Source organism: Camelus dromedarius, chromosome X (genome assembly GCF_036321535.1).
Source record: "Camelus dromedarius isolate mCamDro1 chromosome X, mCamDro1.pat, whole genome shotgun sequence".
Classification (NCBI taxonomy): Eukaryota; Metazoa; Chordata; class Mammalia; order Artiodactyla; family Camelidae; genus Camelus; species Camelus dromedarius.
The window spans coordinates 105,507,252-105,532,461 of NC_087472.1; the positions used below are offsets into that span (position 1 = coordinate 105,507,252).

General features: G+C 42.2%; 2 protein-coding genes across 8 annotated transcripts in view; both read right to left on the reverse strand.

Moving 5' to 3' along the window:
- The window catches only part of TLR8 (toll like receptor 8), a 74,451-nt gene extending 53,593 nt beyond the window's left edge, over nt 1-20,858 (reverse strand). For 2 of the 4 annotated variants that reach the window (XM_064482568.1, XM_031445942.2), the window contains exon 1: nt 20,261-20,355. The gene's annotated coding sequence lies outside the window, so the exon portion shown is untranslated. Of the gene's footprint in view, nt 1-20,260; nt 20,362-20,732; nt 20,750-20,804 lie in introns of those variants that run through there. The other 2 variants (XM_010993656.3, XM_064482565.1) reach the window with 2 other exon arrangements.
- On the reverse strand, nt 292-22,268 carry TLR7 (toll like receptor 7). Of its 4 annotated transcripts, none has more exons than XM_064482562.1 (3): nt 22,176-22,268; nt 20,261-20,361; nt 292-4,455 (listed from the first exon to the last, which is right to left on the reverse strand). In XM_064482562.1, the coding sequence occupies exons 1-3, from the start codon at nt 22,243-22,245 to the stop codon at nt 1,306-1,308; spliced, it is 3,321 nt and encodes a 1,106-aa protein (XP_064338632.1). In that variant the 5' UTR covers nt 22,246-22,268; the 3' UTR covers nt 292-1,305. The 4 variants fall into 4 exon arrangements, with proteins under 4 accessions (XP_064338632.1, XP_064338631.1, XP_010991941.2 ...); XM_064482561.1 differs by lacking the exon at nt 22,176-22,268 and adding an exon at nt 20,805-21,064; XM_010993639.3 differs by lacking the exon at nt 22,176-22,268 and adding an exon at nt 20,733-21,064.
- Nucleotides 22,269-25,210: the final 2,942 nt, after the last annotated feature.

Below are 25,210 nucleotides of genomic sequence, written 5' to 3' on the forward strand. Positions count from 1 at the left end.
ACCTCTGTTTCCCCACCCCCCAGATTTAAAGGAATCCATATGAATTGTCACCCTTGCCTGATAATTCCAAATAAATACATATTCTTGAAGTGCTCCTTTAGAATTCACCATCAAAACCATCTAATGTTGATGGATCCAGTTTTCAGATAATTACAAATATACAGTATAGATAATAAAGCAGTTTGAAAGATCATTGGATGAGGCAAGTTTTCTTTGGATGCGGTACTTTGCAATGCAGGTAAAAATATTTGTCTTAGCTCGGGCTGCTATAACAAAACACCGTAAGCTGGCTGGCTTAAACAACAAACATTTATTGCTCACAGGTCCGAAGGATGGAAGTCTGAGGTCAGAGTGCCAGCATGGTCTGGTTCTGGCGAGGGCCCTCTTCTGGTTTGTAGACTGCCGACTTCCCTTCGTATCCTCATGTGGCAGGAACCAAGCAAGCTAGCCCTCTGCCTGCTTCTTCTAAGGGACTAATCCCATCAGGGCTCCACTCTCATGACCTAATCTCCTCTCCGAGGCCCCATCTCCTACTGTCATCACACTGGGGCTCAGGATTGCAACATATGAATTTTGAGGGAGAACAAACATTCAGTCCATGGCAATATTTAAGTAGGCAAAATATCATGAAAGGTAAACACCATCACTTTGCATAAAAACAGATCACTTTCTTTTTCTCCCATTTGTAAGTAGACTATGTCCATCGATGGCACTATTGCCCCACAGAATCCAGTAACAGGCCCAGGGGAATAGAGTGAGCTGCACGTAAGGAGCAACTGTCCGTCAGGTGCCAACACTCGGTCTGCCCAGAAGGGGGCGCTAGATGATACTGAAGCAGTGCGTTGAGGAGTTAACTTTTTATTTCATTAATTAACTCTGGTAATTTTAATGTCATACAGGCAGATCCTGAGCATTTTTAACCCTATTCCTATACATACCAGCACCTCTTAGGGGTCGAAGTTCAGTTCTTCTCGATATGGTGATTGAGATGACAGGATTGCAGGAAAATCAGAGCCCCCACATCCTCTGCTTGCCACCCTTCTCCCAAGAGTATTTTTATACAGGAGCAGAAGGCAGAGACACAAATGCAAATGGAGACACACAGAGAGAAAAAAGACGACTTGATGCTTATATAAATCCCATTTTTCCAGTTCCTTTGTCATACGCTGGTGACTCCTCTCTGATATGGGCAATCCCAGGGCTTAGAGAATTTTAAAACAATCTTTTGGTGAGACATTTGTGAGCAAAAGTAGGCGGCTGAGCTTCTCCTTGGTAAGTTAGGCAGTCACATTTTGCAAAGAAGGGCTAGGCTGTCTCTTTGAACACCTGGCTATAGGTCACGTGATTGTCTGTGGCCAGAGCATTTTTCAGACACTGCCAGAAGTACGGGTGAGCCTGTGGGTTTGATGGCCACTCAAGGACAGAACTCCCACAGAGCCTCTTCCGGAGCTGCAAAAACTTGGACTTCTGAAGTGGCTTCTCAAGGAATATCAGGATAATTACATCCTCTTTTTCATCCATGAGCCTCTGATGGGACAAATAAAATGCTACCTTAAAATTCTCAGTCTTTGCATACTTGTCTGTCATTACAAACACCGTCTTTTTGCTAAGCTGTATGCTCTGGGAAAGGTTTTCCAGAACTGGCTGCCCTGGTAACCAGTCCCTTTCCTCGAGACATAAATTAAAATATTTCTCTCTTGGGTCTTCCAATTTGGCCACCAGTTCATCCAAAACCCACTCTGTCACTGCTCGGTCTTTAGTGTCATACACAATAAAAGCATCATAGCAAGAAGTTGGTGATGCCAGGCGTTGATACCCCTTTATTTTGGCCTTCCAGAAATGGTAACTATACCACACATCCCAGAAATACAGATGGTTTGCTATTGTAACCACCATCAGAAAGAGAATCGCTGATAAGGAAAATGAGAACAGAATGAAGTTAGTCAGATCTAACTCACAGGTATATAGATCCAGAGAGACTACACTCTGACCCTTGTGTGCTCCTGGTCCCACACAAGTCACATCTGTGGCCAAGTAAGGAATCGTTACCTCCGTATGATTAACCCACCAGACAAACCACACGGCATCACAGTTGCACAGAAACCGATTATGATGCAAAAACAAAATGTTCAGATGGTTGAGGACGTTTTCTGGAAAACTAGTCTTTTGGATAACCTGGATTTTATTTGAGCTGAGGTCCAGATGTCGCAACTGAAAAGCATCTTGTAGAAAATATTTTGTCAGGTGCCTGATTTGATTATTCTTAAGGATGAGTTTCTTGAGGCTGCTGGAACAGTTGGATAATCTCTCAGGGACAGTCTTCAGCTGGTTGTAGCTGAGGTCCAACGTTTCAAGATTTGTCAGATACTGGAGTCTGTCCCATTTGAAAGACTTGAGCCCATTTTTGGCCAAGGAGAGAGTCTTTAGATTTGGAGGCATACCATCAAAAACTCCACCAGGTAAGAAACTCAAGGAATTTTCAGAGATGTCTAATTCCTCTAAGTTTAGCAGATTCTTAAAGAATTTTAAATATCTGTTATCACCATCTCTCCATAAAACATCCAAATGATTTCCTCTGAATTCCAGGATTCTAAGAGATTCGCTCTCCATGGTCTTGCTGGTGGAGGTAGCGATGTCATTATAGTTCATCATCAGTTTCCTTAGAACCTTTAGATTCTTGGTAAAGTCTAGCATGTGAGTAATTCCTTCTGATTGAAAATAATGGCTGTTACTACTTATATCTAGAACTTCCAGGTTCTGTAGCTCTTCAAATGCTGTTGAGTAGAGTAAATCAAGACGGTTGTTAGAGAAGTCCAAATACTTCAACTCCACTAAAGGCTGAAATTCACTGCCATTAAGAGTTTGGCTAATGCTATTTCCTGATAAGTTCAGGCATTTGAGGAAAGAAAGATCCTGAAAGTCAGAGGACTTGATAAAAAATATATTATTTCTACTTAGGTCCAATGTCTGCCCATACCTGTAGCAATCTTCATTAAGAGGCAAGAAGGAAGGAGCCTCTTTGTTTTTGGACCTGCAGCTCCTTGCATTCTCATCGTATCTGAAATAATGCAGTGCTTCAAGGACCTGGGGCCCATGACCTTCTACAGAAGTTCTCACGTTAGAGCAGAAGCCACCTTCGCTTGAATCTCCTGACGGTGATATTTTATTCACTGAAAGATCTATGAATTTCAGGGTTTTAAATTCTTTAAATATGCTGAGGTCAGCAATTTTTATAAAGTTAGTGCCAAGATCAAGAACTTCAAGGTTGGGAAGATTAAGTAACGGGGAGAGGTTCAAACTTTTCAGCTCCTTAAAGACATATCCTTTGATCCGCAAAACTTTCAAGTTTTTCAGCGAAGAAAATGCATCCGACAGATTCATAAATGTATGATAGACCTGAAGTTCATAATTGAAAGACAGATCCAACTGGACAAGGTTGTGAAGAAGATGTAAAAATTTGGCATCCCCAATTTCTTTGGCCAAGAAGTTTTGGGAAAGATCTAGTTCCTTAAGTTTGTTAATGTTTTTAAACCATCTTTCGGGCACATACTGAAGAGAGTTACTGTGTAAACGTAAGATCTGTAACTCCGTCAATGCATCAAAAGCATTCAGATCGATCCGTAGGGGAGAATTATTTTCACAGGGTGTACAAGGAAAAGGGACATTATAACACCGAGGGCAATTTCCACTTAGGTCAAGAACTTGCAGTTGACTGAGGTTATTAAAATCATCTTTTTGGATTTCTGCAATGATGTTGTTATAAAGATCGAGCTCTGTTAACGTAGACGGCAAAATAGTGGGGACGGCTGAGATATTGTTATCTTTTAGGGAGAGCAATTTTAAATTTCTCAGATTTAAGAAAGCATCTTTTTCAATAAAAAATGAAACATTGCAAGGATTGCGATAATAACAGTTTTGGCCCAGGTAGAGTATTTCTAAGTTGGCCAGTTCTGTTAGATTCTCTTTTGTGATCGAAAAGATGCTGTTGGCCTCAAGGCTCAGCAGTTGTAAGCTGGGAGGAAGATCCCGAGGTATTTCTAGAAGCTGATTTCCATCTAGGTAAAGAGCTCTTAAATAAGAAAGTCTACTAAAGCTGCTGGGCTTAATCTGCAGCCTTTTGGTGCACACGTTGTCTTTTGGGCCCAGCCGAACAGGTATACAGTTGCATCTGAAATCGATCTCTACCAGATGGTCCAGCCGGTGGAAGGAGGCTGGAGAGATGTCTGCTATGTGGTTAATGGTGAGGGTGAGGTTGGTGGCGTTGGTGGGAATATCTCCAGGAATTTCTGTCAAATGTTTGTCTGTGCAGTCCACGATCACATGGGCATTCAGAGCATCCAGAGTGACATCACAGGGCAGAGTTTTAGGAAACCATATAGCCCCAGGGAATTCAGAAATTAGAATCACGTTAAAAAGGATAAGAAGTTGTCTCTTCAACGTCCACAGTGGAAACACCTGAAAGTAGAAGAAAGAACAAATCGCCCCTCTGAAATACACTAAGAATCACAATAGAAAATTCCCATGCGCTCCCTCTTTTGCTACATGGTGAAATAAACAGTTTAGGTCTTGCTCTCAACTGTCTAAACAGAACCTCCACCCCTACCCCATGACTATAGCTGTCAATTACTGAGGTTCAGAATAACTTAGGTTCATAGTTAGCTTTTAGCATCATATGTTTTTCAGTTACATAGCTTTTCAGGTGGTGGAAGCAGCCACTTTCCTATTCTCTGTTATTTAGAATGCTGCAATGCAAGAGCCATCAATTAGCTGCCAAAGTCGGAAATTTGGCGGGGGTGCAGTGGGGGGAGTGAAGGAATGTTAAAATACAACTACATCTGGGAAGAAAAATGCATGAAGACTTTAGTGCAGTTAACGTTTGTTTGCTAAGCCTGCTCTGGTACACATGACAAGAAGCTTTCACAATATTTGAGCCTCTTAAGATTCTAAGTAGGGAAACAAAGGTGATCCATTATCCCCATTTTCCTGATGAAGACATAGCTCAGCGATACTAACTGATCTGCCCAAGGTCGCACGACTACTGCCATTATGGCACTGCTATTCCATAAGCCAGCTTTCCTCTTGGATTGTTTTTGGAAATCATCTCCAAGATGATTTGGGGATGAACATTCTCCCTACACGTTGGGCTTACGTTTCATACATTTGGAAAGGAGAGAGTAGAGAGTCAGGGCACTGCCTGGGTGACCCCCAGCTGATCAAATGGGATACTCATGGGAATGAGAGGAACGGGAGTTGTTAATAGTTATGCTAGGACCAGAGGCATAAACTAAGACTCTCACAGGCAAACTGGGACATGTGGGACCCTAATCTTAATGGTGATTCTTGGGCACCCAGGTGTAGCATGAGAGACACTTGGACTCTGGGGAGAAAGACCTTAAAAGGGAATATGGGAAGCGCTGAAGAGCTTTACTCGTCACCCTATTAACTTGACCTTGCTCTGCCTTAGAGGGTGGTTTAACCATAGATGTGCTCTCAAGTTTCAGGATTTCTATCAGTGTTTTCCTTCAGTACACTGGTTTTAGTGTAACCAGTGCTTATCCATGGAATGATGCAGCCTGTGTCTCTATAACTGGCTTCTAGCTCAACTAATGCTTCCATCCTCCCAGTTGACTGAATCAACCAATGCTGTTGCTATCTCATAAACCAAATGCCTTAATTCCTCCAGTAGGAGGTAAATAAGCAAATTTTCTCTTGGCTTTCTTTTCTCTAATGCAAGATGGTTATGAAGGATCTCAAAGAGCCCCTTCACACATCTTTACATGCTTCAAGTTTGGTGGAGTCGGAACTACAACATGGCTTTTGTTCCTCCTTTCACCACCCTTTCTCCTCCTTCCCCCTCATTAAAACCATTCCCTGAGTCTAGCTGACCTCCTTCATCGTCCTTCTTGACATCCTCCCTGCTTTGCCATTTTAGCTGACATAATCTCAGTTGATTGTGGACCACCCTTGGTCTGCTCCAAAACCTCATCCTTGTCCCCAGGCTCTCATTTTTCCAGTCCACCCTGTCTTCAAGTGTCCCAAGCATGAATCAGATGCTATGGCTATGAAATCTTCCAATAGCTTTCTTTTTCTTCTCCTTTTTTTTTTTTTAACAGAATGAGCCCTAACTTTTTATCATGGCATCCAAAGTCTTCCATTAATTTGGCCCCATCTCCTTATCTAGGTTTACCTGATACGACTCCCCTACCAGCTTCTCTAATCACTAAGCCCAAGCCCAGCTTGCAGTTCCCTGACCTTCAAGTCCCTCCATATGGAGTACTCTTCCCTACCATTTCCACTCACCAGACTTCTGGTTATCCTTTAAGGCTATACTTCTAAATCTGGGGCACTCAGATGTCTTGGAAGATGTGGCAATGGTCAGGGAGTGCGGGAAGCCCTTAGCTAACTATGGTATACCTTCCTTGGGCATCAATCTTACTCAAAGATTTAGGAAAAATGTCCACCACTCAGGGAAGACAGATTAAGTCAAGATGGGGGAAAAGGCTTTAGAAGAAGGAAAGGTGAGAAGAACCATGACTTATTTCTATGGTCCCTGATAACAGGATCCCAGATCCTGAACCCCATCCCCAGCTATGCTTCTGTCAGAAGACATGATGGGTTCAGGAATCCTACTATCAAAAGGCAATAAGTAATGCTGCTAAGAGTGGTTGGTCTTATGAACCAGGGAGGTGAGTTATAGCCAGACGGGACCAAAATGGATAAAGGACAAATCATCAACCAGGTGCCCTCCTCCAATCCCATCTCCACGAACCCAGAGGAGGCCCTAAGAAAAAAATTGGAAGGATCCTGGAATTAACTGAGTTGAAAACATGAAGTGATAGGGATAGCATTCATCAAACTAAGCTTTCCGGGATATGCCTAGTTTCACTATTTTTGTGGTGGGGGAAATGGAGAAATGGAGGCTCTAAGACAAAGGAAGCTAGTTACAGAAAAAAAAAAAAAAACAGTGGTGTGCTGGTAACTGTTTAACAACTGGCTTTCTTCCCCACCCCAGTCTCTGATTTGTTAAGTCCTGATTTGTAGCATTTGCCAATTCCCGTAGTGTAAATACTCCCACCATGGCCAATTTCCAGCTGCCGGCGTGATGTCACTGAATGCAGAGTTGGAGAGAGATGTGCAAAACTGCCCTAGCAAGCCTGGACGAGCTGGCTTCAGCAAACCACTGACCTTACACACTGGAGACAGTGACTGTGAAATTTTCAGTCTCTACACGTGGATATATAAATTATAATGAGTGAAAAAACGAATCAGAAAGTCTTTTTCTCCCTTATTTCTAAACTTTTTCTTGCACCTGTCCACTTTTCTCCTTGTCTACTACCACCTCCCTACTCCACTTAGCCACGAGGTCTCACCTGGGTGACAGCAGTGGACTCCAAACCGGCCTCCCTGACTCCCTTTCTCCTCTACAATTCATCCTTCAACAGCATCAGAGCAGTCTTTACAAACATGAGTCAGATCAACTACAATGACTTCTTATTGCATTTTGAATGAAATCCAGAGTCTTTACCATGGTTTATATCATGCATGTTCTGACTCGAGACTACCCCTCTGACCTTGAACCTCTTTCCCCCTTCTTTGATCACACCCCAAACATCCAGCCTGGTTTCTGTTCTGTATTTGAGCCAGTCTTGGCACTTGCCATTCTCTCTTCCTGAAATCATCTTTCTCCTCCTCTTCCCACAGCCTGGTCATACTCATCCCTCTGGGGGTCTGCTTAAATGACACACGGTCAGAGAAGCCTTCTCTGAGCAACTTTTCTAAATTCCTCCCCACCCCCACTGTGATAATAGAGATCATGACAGTAACAGGAGATAACCTAGGTAGCACTTACCATGTTGCTGGGCAACGTTTTCAGTGCTTTACATAGATTAAGCACAGATGTGTCCACTCTATGTGGTATTTTTAAAAGAAGAAGAAGAAGGAAGAAAGAAAGAAAGAGAAGGAGAAGAATGAGAAGAAGAAGAAGAACTAGATCATTTGGTTCAGGTCAAGATTCACCTCCAAATGAGTTCAGACCAAGTAGCGTTTGCCATCAATTGAGTTAGGACAAAGCTTTCAATTTGGGGATTTGGGGATCGTAGACTTCCATTTTACAGATGAGCCAACTGAGGTACAGAGAGGTATACGTACTCCATGTTAGACTGTCCTACTTTATTTCCTTCATGGCCTTTTGCACAAACAGAAATTATCTTGTTGACAATTTAGGCTTCTGGTTTATGTGCTTATTTAATGTCTATTCTGCATGACAATGTAAGCTTTGAGAGAGCAGGGTTTTGCGTGTCCTCATGTAAAACAATACGTGGCACTTAATTACTGCTGCATTATGTTTGCTAAATACGCAAATGAAAGAATGAATGCATGCATGAATGAACTGTGAAATAAAGCAAAAGAGTTAAAAGAAATCCACCCCCAGAGTAGGTTCCTGCAGCTACGCTTCGGGACCCTCCGGGGGTCATATTCTGCCTCTTCTATTTGCCCTGGGGTTCCTTGGGGGGAAAGGTTTAGGAAGCACTGCTTTTATAATGCCCAGTTCAAACCCATCTTCTTCAGGAAGCTTTCTGGGATCAACCTAGACAGACGCGATCGCTCCCTCCTCTCATCTCTTACTCCGCTGATCACATGTGCGGTTGTAAAAAGAACTCCGGAAGGAGGTTGGAAGAATTGGGTCCTGCGCCAGCTTGGCAGGTCACTATCCATGTACCCTTCTGAGGCGGGCACTGTGCTTAGGAGAAGATTCCCTATGAGAGGATGACGGACCCAGAAACAGCAATGTGAGATACCAAGGACCTAGACAACCTTCCTAGATCAAGATAATGGACCTGGACCAGGAAATTCCCCCAAAATTCCTTAGCTTGAAATTGTACCAAGTATCTGGTGAGAAAGAATTTATTTAAAAGATCAGAAATCCACTGACTCATATTCATTCTTTCACTTGAGAAATATTTAATGGATCTCTACTAGGGGCAGTAGACACACAGTCTCTGCCCTTCAAGAGCTCAAAGTCTAGTGGAGGAGAGACAAAATACACAGATTTAAAATACAACGTGGAAAGACCATGAGTTCTTTCCAGATAAGATGCTGCCACTTGTATATGTGTTGATTAACTGTATGTTGTTCTTATTCCAGGGGTATTTTCTGGTACTGCCAATCAATTCTTGTTATTATTCTCATAGACTCCAGAGATTGTTATATATCTCCCAATATCTTTCTCCCCTTTCTCTCATCTCATAGTGATCGAATCTCCATTTGTAACTGGGCATATGCCACTCTGACAGAAGATCATATTTGTCAGACTCCCTTGCAGCTAAGCATGACCACATGACAAAGTTTAAGACAATGTGATGTGAGAGGATGTGAGATGTGCAATTTCTGGGACATGTCCTTAAAGAGTGAGACCATTCCCCTTCCTCCTGTCTACTTCCACCTGGCTTGTTACAACACGGATAGTGTAGCCAGCCATCTTGCGTGAAGCAAATGAGGAAAACATGCTAGGGACAATGAAGCAACAAGGTAGATGATCCAGGGTGTCAAGATCTTTGTGTGACCTCACAGAGCAGAGTGGAAATAAAGGCTCTGAACTGTCGACTTCTAGGAGTTTACGAGAAGTCCTAAGATTGTTATGCTAAGCCAGTGTCAATTGGAAATTCTATTACACAAACGCAAACCCAATTTTGGCCAGTGTAGAATTTAGCACTTGGAAATAAATGGCTGCCCGTGAGAGAACCTAAAATATGTGACACTGATATCATCAGGCTATGGGCAAGAAAGACTCAGGCATTGGAAGCTGGAAAATTAGCGATCTGTGTTACGTCGCGACAAAAACACTTGATAACAACTATCACCCCTGCTATCTTGGAAGACAGAGCACCCGCCAACTATGATTTTTGGTTTTCCAGTTTTACTGAGATATAACTGACATTTAACACTGTACTCGTTTTACGCGTACAATATAATGATTTGCTATATGTATATATTGCAAAATGATCACCTCAGTAAGTTTAGTTAACATTTATCACCTCACATAGTTAAAATTTTTTTTCTTGCGGGGAGAACTTGTAAGATCTACCGTCTCAGTAACTTTCAAATACGCAATACAATATTATTAACCATAGTCGCCATGCTGGTCATGACATCTCTAGAACGCCAGCCGTGGCTTTACTCTTGGGGAAAATGGTTTGAGATATTCACAATGATGGTGCGTGTTAATGACTCCTTACTGTTCCGGGCAATCTTATGAGAGAAGTGACCTCGGGCTGAAGTTAGTCTAGCAGGGATGGAAGGAAGTACATGTTCGCTAAGTGAGGTTTTCTCTGCCTGCAGCCTGAACGCTAAAGTTGATTAAGACATCCTTAATTTGGGGCTCTGTGGGGTTGGAAAAGCTGACTGCCTTACCCCAAATGACAGCAGATGTCATGGATACAGTCAAAGAGCAGCCTTAAGAGGAAATAAGGATATGCTCACATGCATTTTTTAAGCACTTTCCATTAAGCATTTTCTAGCAGACAGTGAAAGCCAGTCCAGGGCAAAAAAAAAAAAAAAAAAAAAAAAGAAAGAGAAAGAAAAAGAAAAAGAAAAAAATCCGATTAAGAGCACTGCCTTCCTCTTGACTCAGACAGCCTCTGGGAAGTTGATTAAATTGAGAGAGAGGAACACTGACAGGATACAGACTCTTTAGATTTAGATGCTCAAAAGCTGCTCTGTCCAATGTGGTAGTGCCGGTCACATGTGGCTGTTTAAATTTAAATTAATTAAAATGAAGTGCAATTTAAAAATTTAGTTTCTCAGTCACACTAACCATATTTGAAGTGCTCAAAAGTCACATCAGGCTCCTGGCTACTGTATCCAAGCAGGACCCAAACTATTTTTCATCACTCTAGAAAGTTCTGTCAGACAGCACTGGTCTAGACCAGGGCTTAGCAAACTTTTCCTGTCAAGGGCCAGAGAGTAAATATTTTAGACAAAATGGAGGCTGTTATGTGGGTACTTCAATAACCATTCAGAATGTAATGAATTTAAGTGGCAAAAGCCATTCTGGGCTCACAAGCTGTACAGAAACAGGTGGTGGGACAGATTGGGTCCACGGTTCGTAGTTTTCCGGCCCCTGGTCTAGACAAAACCTTCAATTTGTGCATGGAATTAACTCGAAGCAAATGCAGTTCAAGACTGCCAAATATTAGAAGAAATCTTACTAGCTGTAAACCTCCAAGTCCATTCACATGCCTTAACATTTCAACCCGTAAGATTTAGCAGATTATTCCATCCTCATCCCAATTCTAAGAAATAGGTACATTTACAATGAGGACAGTGAAATGCAGAAGCTATAGAACTTGCTGGATATGAGATCCAGGCAGCTGAGACACAGAGCTAGCCCTCAGCCAGCCCGCCAGCCTCCCTCTCCAGAAGTCTGGATGTCAACTCACCCATCTCCCCTCTAGGTGGTGAACACTCTTAGGTCCACAACCTCACTTGTCGTGTGCTCTGTTGTGATGATGCCCTCTACCTAGGCCGTGCAAGCTAAATATTTGCTGAGTAAACCAAGGCTTTGGACATGCTTAAAAGCCCATGGAAGATACACATTCAATGATCATAAATAGTAAAAAGTCTTTCCAAAGATGAGATTTTTGACAAGGGAATGAGGACTGGCCAGGAGGGGCTGGGGACCTTTAAGAGAAGAGCTGAAGTGGGAAAAAAAACCGACAGAAGAAACAGGGATGGTGTCAGAGGGCGCCCACAGGAAGCAGACCCGCAGAAGGACTCCTACACAGTCTGTTTTCTCAGAAGTTCTGTCGCCTTGAACCTGAAGCCCCAGTGAGAGCACAGAGCTCATTCGTCTCTCCTAGGAACAGGCACGGCCAGGATGGGACCCTGTCCAATACTCGACAGTTGAGCCCCAGCCCAGATGGCCCTGGGAACGCCATATGCAGACAAGCCTTCTCTCTGCTCGCCACGCAGGCGGCGGGGGAGCCTTGAACGCCCAGGCGGGCTCTGATCAAGCAGGTGAGGAAAAAAATTGAGTCAAGGAACAAAGCCTTTCGAAATTTGTTACCTAAAGAGAAATAATATACCTTTGAGGCTTCCAAACAAGAGAGATATTCTTGAGAAGATGATTCTAAAATGTGAAACATTCCTTTATATCAATGGAAATTTCCTGAGGTGTGGAAATTTCCCCTTTCAAACCCTCAGGAACCACCTGCTTTAGACTGAAGCTAGGCCCTTCGCTTCCACTAATGCTGTTTTTCAATATAAGAGTTCATTCAGCGTGGAGCCAAGCCTGTTTTTCTTCATTTGATACAAATCATTCGTGTTATTTTATTTTCTTGCTTTTTTGGCAATGCTTTCCTAAAGACATATGCCTTTCGGGAATCTGGTTTGTAAAATCGCATATTGCACCATGGGCTAGGCCGAGCGTTAGTAATGAGTCATAGCTAATTACACATGCAAATCCACTGGGTAAATGTGGATGCTCAATTAGCGAGTTAATTATGGTAAAAATGGAATGTTTGATTCTGTATGCGCAGGTGTTCTATTCTGTCAGTAAAGCACCTCTTTTTGTTAAAGTGGAAAATGTAGAATTCACGTTGAACAGTCATTAGGCAATCACGTGCCGTTTTGTTTTTTATAATGGCTGCTGTTTATCAGGTCCTGATTATGTGCCAGATGTCGAGGTAGATACATGCTTTATATCACATCGCCAAGACCTGACAGAGAAGCTGACAAGACACAGAAATCTCCTCATTTCACTGATGAGGAAACAGAGATCAGAGAGGCAATTTTAAACCAAGATTCAAATTCCAGCCAATCTACTTGGTATGATGCAGTCCTGCATCTTGGTTAATTTCCTTCTCAGTTAAAGGATTCTTGGCAGTCTAATGTTTTGATAATGTGCTATCTGGAATTTTAAGAAAAATTTCTAAATATTAAGAAAAGATATTTATGATTTGAGTGGGACCAACTTGAGGGAAGAAAAGAGACTTCTTGGATCGTGTATTTCTTACGAGTGCATTCACGCCCAGTAATGCTATGTTAGCATAGTTTATGAGTTTATAAATTTAAAGGCATGCTGAGCTTTAGCTTCATAATAAAGGAGTATCTGCTCATGTATGCATCCAACAAACATCACCAGGAATCTCCTCTATGCAAGGCACCATGTTAGATGCAGCATGGGCATGGTGATGAGTGAGATACCATTCCTGCCCAATTAGGATCCAAAGTCCTCTGCTGCTGCTTCTCAGAAGCCGTGTGTATCTCCCAAGCACAGGACTCTCTGCTGTCAGGGAAATCCATGGTGGGAAAAAGAAGCAGTTGTGGGACAGGGACTAGTCAGGTCTGAAGGTGATGCTGCCTGCCCACCCTCAGACAGAAGCTTGAATACACAGCCCTCTGAAGTGGCAAAACATGTCCCCGTGGATGCCTCATTTCTGTGGCAGGACTCAAGCCTGAGCTCAGAAGTGAATACTCCTGATTTTCGATCCATTTCAGATGCCCACTAGAATGTCTACAGTTGTAGAGCTATGACTCCTAACGGGAAAACACAATCACCTAGACGAGCTGAACTTTGCGCTTTGCTGACTGCTTTTATCTTCAAGACTCTGCAAGCTTCTGACATGGACACAATTTGAGGACCGAGAGGCACAGATGGCAGGAGGGAGGAAATGAGGTTAAGCGGTTTGCATTTTGCAACAAGTTAGAGAGAGACCAGGATTAGGCTGACTTCTCATGTTTATTTATTCTGGGGGTTAGTTTCTGTGAACTGAAAGTCAGATCAGAAGTCAGCCTAGAGATAATCATACTAAGTAAGTCAGACAGAGGAAGACAAATATATGATATCATTTATACGTGGAATCTAAAAAATAATACAAATAAACTTATTTACAAAATAGAAACAGACTCACAGACTCAGAAAGCAAACTTACAGTTACCAAAGGGGAAAGTGGAGAAGGGATAAACTGGGGGCAGGGGATTAACAGATGCACACTGCCATATATAAAACAGATAAAATAATGGAAACGAATATATGCGTGCATATGTGTGACTGAAACATAATGCTGTACGCCAGACATTGACACAACACTGCAAACTGACTACACCTCAATAAAAAAAATTTTAAGTAAAATAAAGAACAAGGAGTTACTGTGCAGCACAAGGAACTATATTCTATCCTGTAATAAACTATCACGGAATAAAAAGAAAAAAGAATATAGATAGGTATGTCTATAATGTATGTCTGCATGTATATGTGTAACTGAATCGCTTTGTTGTACACCTAAAACTAACACAATATTGTAACTCAGCTATACTTACATAAAATAAATACAATTTGTTAATTAAAAAGAAAATAAAAGAAGTCAGCTGCTCTGATGCAGTCCTACCGACTGAATTCTCCTAAACCTTGACTTTCTCATCAGCACACTACGGAGGGAGCGCTAACTGCCTCCAATGCTCCTTTTCTCGTGCAGTTATGTACAGTTCTGAGGCTTGGCCCAGAGCCCCCGGGAACGTATCTGCCAGGGTCTGTCCCCAACTGGGAGGCCTCCTAGCCCCCGAGAACTTCAGGCTGCTGCGTTTCAAAACAGTCTAAGCAAAGCTTCCAACCACCACGAACCTCTTAAGGATTCCACAGAAAGAAAAAAACCCCAAAATCCAAAAACAAACAAACAAAAAAACCCAAAAACCAAAACAAAACCCATACTACTGCATCTTTTTATCATAATACACATTATGTCTTAGATAGAAGTATTTTCTTAGTTTTATTCTGCTCTCTGAAATAGTAAGTATGGGGAAAACTGGCAGACAGTATTAATTTGGAGACATGGTTCAAAGTGGGAAGCCACCAGTATCAAATGCCTCTTTGAAAAGAATGTGGTAGGTTTATAGGTGCGTGGGATAAACTAGTAAGTTATAAAAAATAGAATGAAATTTAAAAGCAGCATCAAAAATAACATATAGCATATGCTGCCTTTACAATGACTATATATATACATATATACGTACACTGGATTCTCATTTGCAGAGAAACGCATGGAAGAACACATTACAGACTTTTCACCACGATGTCTCCTGGGCCGTAAGAAGGGTGCCTTCACTGTGAGGAAAGAGGACTTCGAATTTCATGTCATACTATTCTCTCCTCCTTGAGTTCTTTTTTTTTTTTTTATGAAGAACATGTATTCTTTGTATTAAAATGTTTTAAAATTACAGAGAGGAAGTCATAAAAGCTCATCATAACAAGGTGGAAGGAAATGGTGAAAAATGAAACATTCCACCAGTGTTTAGTGATACCTGCTTCTGGGCTTTGGGTCACGGCAGTGGAGCAAACGGAAAAATGTCCTGCTCTTCCGTAGTTTATGTTCTCCAAATAACAAACTCAAAAAAAAAAAAAATATATATATATATATATATATATATATATATATATATATATATATATATAACTGTCATAATGATGGCAGATGTTCAGTGACTGGTGTGATAGAAGAAAACGCAGGGTGAGGTGAAGGGGATGGGGAAAGCGAGGTGTCACAAAAGTGGCACCAAACCTACTATTCCTGGAGCAGAGGGAGTAGAGGGCGAAAGACCAAGTCCAAGAGGGAGGGCCCCCAGCCCGGCGCCGAGCATGCCTACAGGGCCTTGTTGGCCGTCTCAACAAGGAGAGCGGAAGGCCGATCCACTGCAAGTTTTTGAGCCAAAGAGCGCCGCGGTCTGACATTTTCGACGGCTCATGCTGGTTGCCGTGCTGCAAAGAGACAGCGAGGGTCACGGGTGGAAGCGCGGAGACCAGTCAAGAGGATATTACAGGAATTCAAGCAAAAGCCCCAGCTGGCAGGGGTGGAGGTGGTGAGAACTTGCCAGATACTGGATAGACTTTTGAAGGTGAAGCCAAATTAAACATGACTTCAAAGTTCTTGGAAGAATGCGAGGAGAGGGACTGGAGGCAGCAAACATTTCTGGGAAGTTTCCTGTGAAGGGGAAGAAAGACGCTGGCAGGAGTTCACAGGGCCAGTAGGGTCAAGAGGATTGATTTCAGGATGGGAGAAATAACAGCATGTTGTAATGCTGGTGAGAAGGGGGAAAGCGCAGGAAAGCCACGAAGAGTACTACGGATGAAGATGGAGGAGAGAAAGGGGAGGATGCTGGTGCTCTGAGCCCGAGGTGGCAGGCAGGGAGGGGACCGGTGCACTGGTGGGGACCCTGGCCTTAGCTGGGATGTAAAGATTCCATACTTAGTGTAGGAGTCTATGAACTGGTTCATGCACCTCCCACCCTCCTTCTCTCCCGAGCTCTTTCTTTCTGTCTGTCTCCACTTGCTTTGGAGTCCTGGGCCGCCAGCCTTGGAAGAACCCTACCACAGCTGCCATGTTGGAGAGACCACGTGGAGACAGCAGCTGAGCAGCCCCAGCTGCTCCGCCCGCAGCTGTTGAGTCTCCCGGCACCAGACCCCTCTCAGGCACCAGGCCTGTGCGGGGGGAGTCCAGCCCCGGCATCGGCTGCAACTGTGAGAGAGACCCAGCTCCAGAGTCACGTCACTGAGCCCAGCTATGGAAGTCTTTGCTTCCCTGATTGCATGGCATGGTGGAGATCCCGCAATTGGATGGGTTGGATTGAACTAAAGGTGATGGCCAGCTGGAGAGTAACAGAAAGGGGCCTGGAAGAGGCAAGGAGTCGGGGAGCAATTGTAGGAAACCCTTGAATTTGAACTTGCTAAACTTTTGCCACATTGGTATGACACTGAATTGTTTGATAACTAGATTTGTGTTATGTACATCCCCCTCGGGGCTAACCCAGGGCTGTGAATAAGAGAAGGTACTTCCGTGCTATTGTTTTACAGACCAGCCTTCAATGGGAATTTCTCTAACAGGCTTACAATCAAATAGCCCCTTTCTGCAATTTCTGAAATATTTCTAATTATAGGCTAACCTCTGTAGGGTGTAATTAACATGGACATCAAAGTTTCATTCTATAACAACAAGAAAAATTTAAGTACCCACTTATGGAAAAAAGACTTTTTATCATTTACTTTCTACCATTTTAGCCCAACAGACCTAGTTTTCTAAATAAAATAAAATGATACAAAACAGTCTTACATAAATCAGGAACTAAGAAGCTACTACGCATAATGGCAGGCACCAAAGACCATAAGATATTAAATCTTATTTGACCTTTTACCCTAGTCCCTTTTTTCCATACAATCGGCACACTTTTCCTGTAAAGGGCCAGTTAGTAAATATTTCGTTTTGCAGGCCATACCGTCTTTAACACAACTACTCAACACTTCGAGTAATTTGCCAACGAAGTGCAGAAGTAGTTACAGACCATATGTAAACAGAAACACAAACAATAAAACTATTTGTGGGCACAAAAATTCTAATTTCATATTACTTTTATGGGTCACAAAATAGTATTATTCTTCCTTTGACTTTTTCAATCATTTGAAAATGGAAAAAAACATTCTTAGTCTGTGGGCCATACAAAAACAGGTGGCAGGCTGTAATTTTCCATGCCGGCCCTAAACATTGGTGGGCTTCTGAGATACAAATGATCTATTTTTGGGGTGCAAAGACACTGGTTGGTTAATCTGTAATGATTGAGTTTTTTTTGGGGGGGGGATTAAGTTTCTTTATTTACTTAATTTTTTTAATGGAGGTACCAGGGATCGAACCCAGAACCTCAGGCATCCTAAACACGCACTCTACTGCTGAGCTGTATCTTCCCCTCTGTAATGATTGCTTTCAATTTCAGCATGATCTTCCAGTTTTTTAAATAATCGGTTTTGATTAATTTAGTCAATGGATTCCTTGGCCATGAAGAAATTTGCTAGAGTTAAGAGCAGCTTCATGGTTTTAGTTTTTAAATTGCTTAACTAATGTTACATTTTGGCGGGTTCCCTCTGACACTGGTCCCCCGACTCCTGCATCAAATTCACATGGCGAGAAGCATTTTAGTACTAGCTGGGGATTTATCAGTGGAAAAGTTTGATTGTAAATTCTTATTCTGCCACCTAAGTGCTCTCTCACTTTTGCGAATCACTTTCCCTCACGAGTCTCTTGACTTCTCAACTGTAAAAGGGTTAGAATGTGGGTCTCTTTTGGGAAACTACTGAGAAAAATAGGTAACACATTTACTCATGGAAACCGTCATCCCAAATTAAGCAGCATTTGGTAAGCATCTAATACGTGCACTAAAAATGTCAGGAACATACAACACTTAATTCCTAGCTTGCTTTCTCCACTTACCATTATACTGTATTTTCTTCTGTCATTCAATATTCTTTGAAAAAATATGATATGATGGTTTTCTAATATTCCACTTAATGGGTATACCACAATTAATTAACCCTTTCCCAACACCGGGCATGAGATATTCTTTCCATCATACTGCAAAGATGATCTTTGTAAACAGTGTGCCACATCCCTGACCATTTCCCTAAGAAATTTCTAGAAGGGGAGTTTCCATATCAAAGGATCTGACATATAACTATTAATAAGACTGAATAATTTCCCTATGCTTTTTGGCCTTTTGTATTTCTCCTTTTGAAAGTTGTTTTCATGTCTTTTCCTATAAAAGATATCCCAATTTCTTTTTCCTTAAGGAGGAAGATATCAGAATTGAAGCTCGAGTTGACCAAGGGTCTCCCAGGTAGAAGTGAGTGCCAGGCTCAGTCTAGGTAGAGCAGAGGGGTCTGCAGCATGGCTTCTGGAGTCAGGCTGCCCAGCCATGACCACAAACTCCTTAACCTCTTGAGGCCCCTGCTCCCCTATCTGTGCCTCACAAGGCTGCTTTGAGAGTGAAATCCAATCAGAGACACCCAGCCCTTAGCAGGATGCTTAACTTGTAGTAAGTGGTCCATAAATGCGAGCTCTCCATTACTATCTATCCTATCATGCCATCCCCCAAGGGGCGAAGGCAGATGCGGGCATGGGCTTGCATAAAAATAGACGTCTGAGTTTCTAGGAAATGAAACTCTAAGCTGTTGTTTTCTTTGTAACTTAGTGCCCCCTGGTTAACTCTTAATTAGACATGAGACACAAAATGAGCCCTGGTACCAACATTCGGATCCAGAAGTCAGAATGCGTTCCTGGTGAATGCACTCCATTGTGTCTGATTTGGGCAATGGAGTAATTTCAGAAAAAGGCCACTGATGCCTTTTTCTGACTGATTTTTGGCACGCCTAATAACTGGCACAGCTTGCAAAAAACTTGAACATGCACCATTATCTGAGCCTCACGATGGCCTTGCAAGGCAACTGCAGAGGTAACGTAATGCTCGTTTTATAGTCAAAGAAAGAGGCTTGGGTCATAAGCCCAAGATCCCCCAGCTAGGGCCCGGGAGAGCCGGCACTGGCCAAGACTCTCTGCTTGACTCAACTTCAATCTGGCTCCTCTCCATCATCAGGCCTTGAGCTGGGCTTCCAGGTCCATCTGCCCAGTTTTAGCACAAATCCTATTAGGTGCATTTAGCAAGAATCCCTCACCACTGATATCTGATCAGTCTTGATGTCCAATCAAACACCTCAACACTACCATCCCCAAAGTGACGCCCCATCTCCCTGGCCTGCTTTCCGTAAGAATCCCATTAAGTCGGTTTACCAGAATCCCCTGTACCCCTGAGCTTTCCCTTAGTAATCTTCCATCCACCGGCCAACCCCCCTCCACTCTGCATCCTCCCATGCCCATGCTGTATCTGGAACTGAGCCCAGTCCTACACCACACCAAGGTCTCTTTTCCCCCGACTTCAGTAGTTTCTGAACAAAATCTGTTTTCACAGCTTTAACTACCTTCCGGTTCTGGTTTTCCTTGACAGCACGGGAGGCCAGGTTCCCTGTATTCTGAACCCTACGTGTTCCACACCACCCCCCACCCCCGCCACTGCCCCACTCCACATATACTCATTCAAAAGCCACCACAGGCTGGAAAAAGCACAGAGTAACTTCAGTGATTTCTATGGTTTTCAAGCCAAAATTTGGGGTGAAAAAATTAGACCCATGGAAGCTATTTCCCCAACTCCAACATCTGCTCCTTCTCTGGGCAGCACGCATTAAATCTGTCTTGTTGGACAGAGCAGGTAGTGATGACTCTGCAATGGAGAAATCCCCCCACGATTCAGCTTGATTGTGAAATATCATGAAAGTTTTCCTCAGCAAATAACCCAGCTACAGATACTTAAAACATCTCTCTTGCCAGCCGGTTTCAGTTCTTCCCACAAAAATTACAGATAATGCTTTTTAGGGATCTCTTAGCTGCCTTACCATAATTAGTCTTCTTCCAGAATGAAGCAGAGAGGTCTGGTTGAAGAGAGCAGAGCATGAGAGGCCTCGAAAGCAGCCTGAGATGGACCCAAGAGCACCGACTAAGACAAAGAGAAAACACCAAGCTTCACATTTCAGAGACAGCAAAGTACTGTAGCTTCAAAACGTGCTGAGAACATCGCTCTAATCCGTGCTGTTGAAAACTCAACCTATTGATCTTACTTACTTCCTCAAAATTACACAGACTAGAGACACAGTTCAGAAAACCATTTCTAAGATCAGGGAAAGTCTGACTTTAGCTTTGTAGAAATGACATTTGAGACCACTGAAACTCTTCTTTAGATTCTAAAAAAAAAAAAAAAAGTTTTTTGCATACAATTTGGGTTCCTTCTCCTTCCCTCCCTGCTCCCTGAGAATGGCTCCTACCCTTAGTTACTTCAATTAGCTGAGTTTGTCCCAAAGTTTAAAATACCTTTCTTGGTGGCATGGAGTGGTTCGAGGTCTGGAGTCTTCCGAAGGGAAGAGATGTACTGTAGGAACCTACCGTCACAGAGACTCCAGGCTGGCAGCCCTGGAGTTCCCAAGAACAAAGACAAGGTCGGGGGCTGGGGGAGGAGCATGACCACATAAGCTCAGACAGGAGGTTTGCATGAGCACCAAGTTCCTCTTATTTCTACACCACAGCTGGGGCAAGTTATGTCTAAATCTCTGTAGCCTGCCACACCAACTTCCTTGTAGGCATTTCTCAACCTCAGCCCTACTGCCATTTTGGGGAGATAGTTCTTTGTGGCATCATAAGATGGTGAGAAACATCTCCAAACTGTACCTAGTAGATGCCAGGAGTGCTGCCTGTTCCACTCCAGACAATTAGTTATCTCCAGACCTTGCGAAACACGCTCTGTGGGGCAAAAGTGCCCCAGACTGGCAACCGCGTCTAAATTTCCCTTGTTCTGTCTCAGGCGCAGTTGAAAGGGACTCTGGTGGCTAGGCAGGGGCGCACCTTCCAGTTGGTTCAGTCACTTCAGTGAAACGAGGGCAGCTGCACTCGCAGGCTAGTGTTACATAAGCCCTGCTTCTCAAAGTGGGGTTCCCGGGACAATCATTCCCTTCTCACCTGATCACTGGGGGCTTTGGGGGTAGAACCAAAATGGCGATAGTTACGTTTAAAGTTCTTAAGCCCACCTAGCTGGCCTGGAGAGCACTTGAAAAATGCAGTTTGTCATGAGGAAGCCAGCTGAGAATGAACAGGCTTAATCTACTGGATTGAAAAGTCAAAGTGCCCCAGATCGGCTGAGATACTATTAGATACAATAATAGGTGGTCTTCTACGAAATGCCAAAGAAACAGTAAGAACCTACTATACAGTATAGGGAACTGCATTCAATATTTTATATGCTGGGAAAGAATCTGAAAAAGAATATGTATGGATGTATAACTGAATCACTATGCTGTACACCTGAAGCTAACACATTGTGAATCAACTCTACTCCTAAAAAAATAGGTGATCTTTACTGAGGGTTTATTATGAACCAGACACTGTTTTAACTGCTTAATATGTATTATCTCATTAAATACTAAAAAAAAAAATGAAGTAAATATCCTACTTTTTTTTTCTTTAACAAATAATGGAATTAATGCGGAAAAGATAATAGATTTTCCCCAGGTCACACATCATGTAAGTGATATTCATACAAGCAAAAAATCAAATGTCTTCTTGACAAACCACTTTGCCATGCCAACAATACGTAAAAATCAGTAACTTTCTAATATTTAAACAGTAACTGATTCAGACTGGTGATAGGAGAGCTCTCGTTCAAAACAGCAACAAAAATACAAAATACTTCGGAAGAAAACTGACATGAAAAGCTTAGGAACAAAGGAGAGGGCGGAGGGGCAGGGGATGACAACGCTTTACCTCGCAGGCTGCTTGCTATCCACTTGCCGCTCCGCATCCGCTCTCCACGCTTTCCCACCCTGCTCTGCATCCCGGGAGGCTGAGAGTATGAACTTCATCAGTAGCTGGTGGACTTCCGGTTGGGATGGGCCAAAGGGGAGAGAGGTTGAGTAATGACCCCTGGGCTCCCTCCCTCTCTGAAGCTGTGGGCTGTCTGTCACCCTCCAATAAAGTTCTCATCGGGTGATGCTCTCCTCATGACCATGTTTTCTGTATTCCACTAATCGTTCCTTCCCTTGACACTTGAGGCCTGGGGCTGTGAAGACTCAACCCTTGAAATGCTGCACCATTGTTTATGGTCTCCCCAAATCCTGTCTGACCTGTCATTAATAGTCACTTCGCCAAACTCATCAATTTCTTACTTTGAGTGTGCCACTTGTTTCCTGTCAGGACTCTGGAGGATGCGAAGAAGATGTAAACAGATGAAGAAAAATATATCGTTAATAGGGCTAGAGGTCACAAGACTGTAAAAAATGGAAATTTTGTTTAAATTGATTTGTAAATGCTGTGCAATCCCAATAGGATTTCATGCGTAACTTGCCAGATTGATTCTAAACTAGGCAGCATTTCAGAAATCAGTTAAACGTTTTTATCACAAAGATTAAGACTAGGTTATCCATAAATGTCATCTCCTCTGTACAGTAAAGGGTACGTTACCAGATGTCTGTTATAAAAAATGAGGCTGCACTGCCTACAACAGCACAGTACCAGTACATCGGTGAGAGAGAGGAGACAGCAAAGTTAAGTACAAGCACATATGGAACATTAGCTTAAAGTCATACCAACGGCAAAAGGAACTATTAAGATAATGTTGGGCAATTGGCTGTAAGTTTAGAAAAAATTAAGCTGTAGTCCTACCTCATTTCTTACATCAAAATTAATTTCATATGGCTCAAAAATTTAAATGTAAGACATTGAGCATTAAAAGTACTAGAAGACAAGATTGGGTGCATTCAGGGTGCTGTGGCTGTAGACAATGTTCATAGCAGCACTATTTACAATAGCCAAGACATGGAAGCAACCTAAGTATCCATCGACAGATGACTGGAGAAAGAAGTTGTGGTGTATACATACACAATGGAATACTACTCAGCCATGAAAAAGAATTGCCATTTGCAGCAACGTGGATGGACCTAGAGATCATCATTCTAAGTGAAGTAAAGTCAGACAAAGACAAATACCATATGATATCACTTATGTGGAATCTAAAAAAAAATGACACAAATGAACACTTTTACAAAACAGAAACAGACTCAGACATAGAAAGCAAACTTACAGTTACCAAAGGGGAAGGGGGGAGGGATAAATTAGGAGTTGGGGTTAGCAGATACAAAGTACTATATACAAAATAGATAAACAACAAGGTCCTACTGTAGAGCACAGGGAACTATATTCGATAGCTTTTAGTAACCTATAATGAAAAAGAATATACATACATATGTAACTGAATCACTATGCTGTACACCAGAAACTAACACAACATTGTAAATCAACTATGCTTTAAAAAGTACTAGAGAAAATCACAGATAAATATTTTTATAATCTTGAAGGGGAAAGTCATTCTAAGTATGACAACAACAAACAAACAAGAAATTAACATCAACAACCCCAGAGTCTGAAAAAAAACTTCAAAAAAATGTGACTACATAAAAATAGTTTAAGTTCATCTGTAAAGTGAGGTTTGAGGCTGTGTGGTCAGTAAAGATATACCCAGGTTTTCTACAGCAAGGTCCTGAGAGATTATGATACTATGCTTGTGGCTTATTGATTATGCTTTCTTGTATGGTTATTTATCTTTGACTCTACCTCCTAGGTCACCAACGATGTTACAGACCCCTTGAGTTAAGGATACATTGTCCCCAGCATCGTGTCCATAGTAGGGACTTAAAAATCATACTCCATGATGATGAAAATGAAAGTGATCATGAAAATAAGAACAATTCAATCAATCAGGTTAATTTTGAGAGGAAGACCGTTAACATTAACCAGTTGAAGTGACCGGCATCCAGTTAGTTTCACTGTGAGATTTGAATTAAGTAGGAGGTTAGTCAAGTGCAACTTGTCTAGGAGCTGAGCGTAAATAAAACCTATGTTTTCTTATTCAGAAGATACTAAGTCCTTCTTAAATCAATGTGGTGACTTCAATGGTAGCGTGGTTATTGAGTTTATAATAACCCGTATTATGTCATTCTGCTTTAACTTCAATTAAACAGCAACTTATGAACAGCCTGTTTTGTTTCAATAAAATCTTGTTCTTCCCACCTTTCTTTATTTGAAAATTTCTCAGATAGATAGAAAAGTTGAAAAAATTGTACAATGCAGCCTGCGGACCAGCTGCCTAAGTGCAGTAATTGTTCAGCGTCAGCCTTTGTATGTGGGTATACACGTGTCCATTGCTTTCTTGCTCATTTGAAAGCTGCCGACAGCATGACAGTTTACCCCAAACACTTAAGCCTATGTCTTCTAAAATAAGGGGAACTGACAGCAATCCTATCATATCATATCGATTTTATATTCAAATATCTCCGCTATGTCCCCAAATCATTTTCATGGCTTTTTTTTCTTCTGACTCAGGAGCCATTCAGGATTCACAGAGAGCTTGGTCACATCTCCGTAATCTCTTTACAATCTTTCTTTCTATAAAAACTTTTAAAACTGCATGATCTCACCACCCCCCGCCAGCCCCACAAGGTGATTTTAAGCTCTGTGACAAAAATGTTCTCCTAAAGGGCAGACCCATATTTCCAGTTATGTGCTGACTACTTCATGTATACAAAGGGGGCCATATTCTTCTAGGAAAAAAGCCCTAAGATTTTGAAGTATAAATGTGTAAAATCTGAATAATTCTCAAAAAAACCCCAAAAAACAAACAAAAGAAATCTAAAATTGCTATTGAAAAGCTACAAGAATTTTCTGTCTCCTTAGGGATCGAGGCAGTTAAATATGTTCTATTCTTAGTCCCTTTCAGTTTCTCTCTCTCTCTCTCTCTCTCTGTC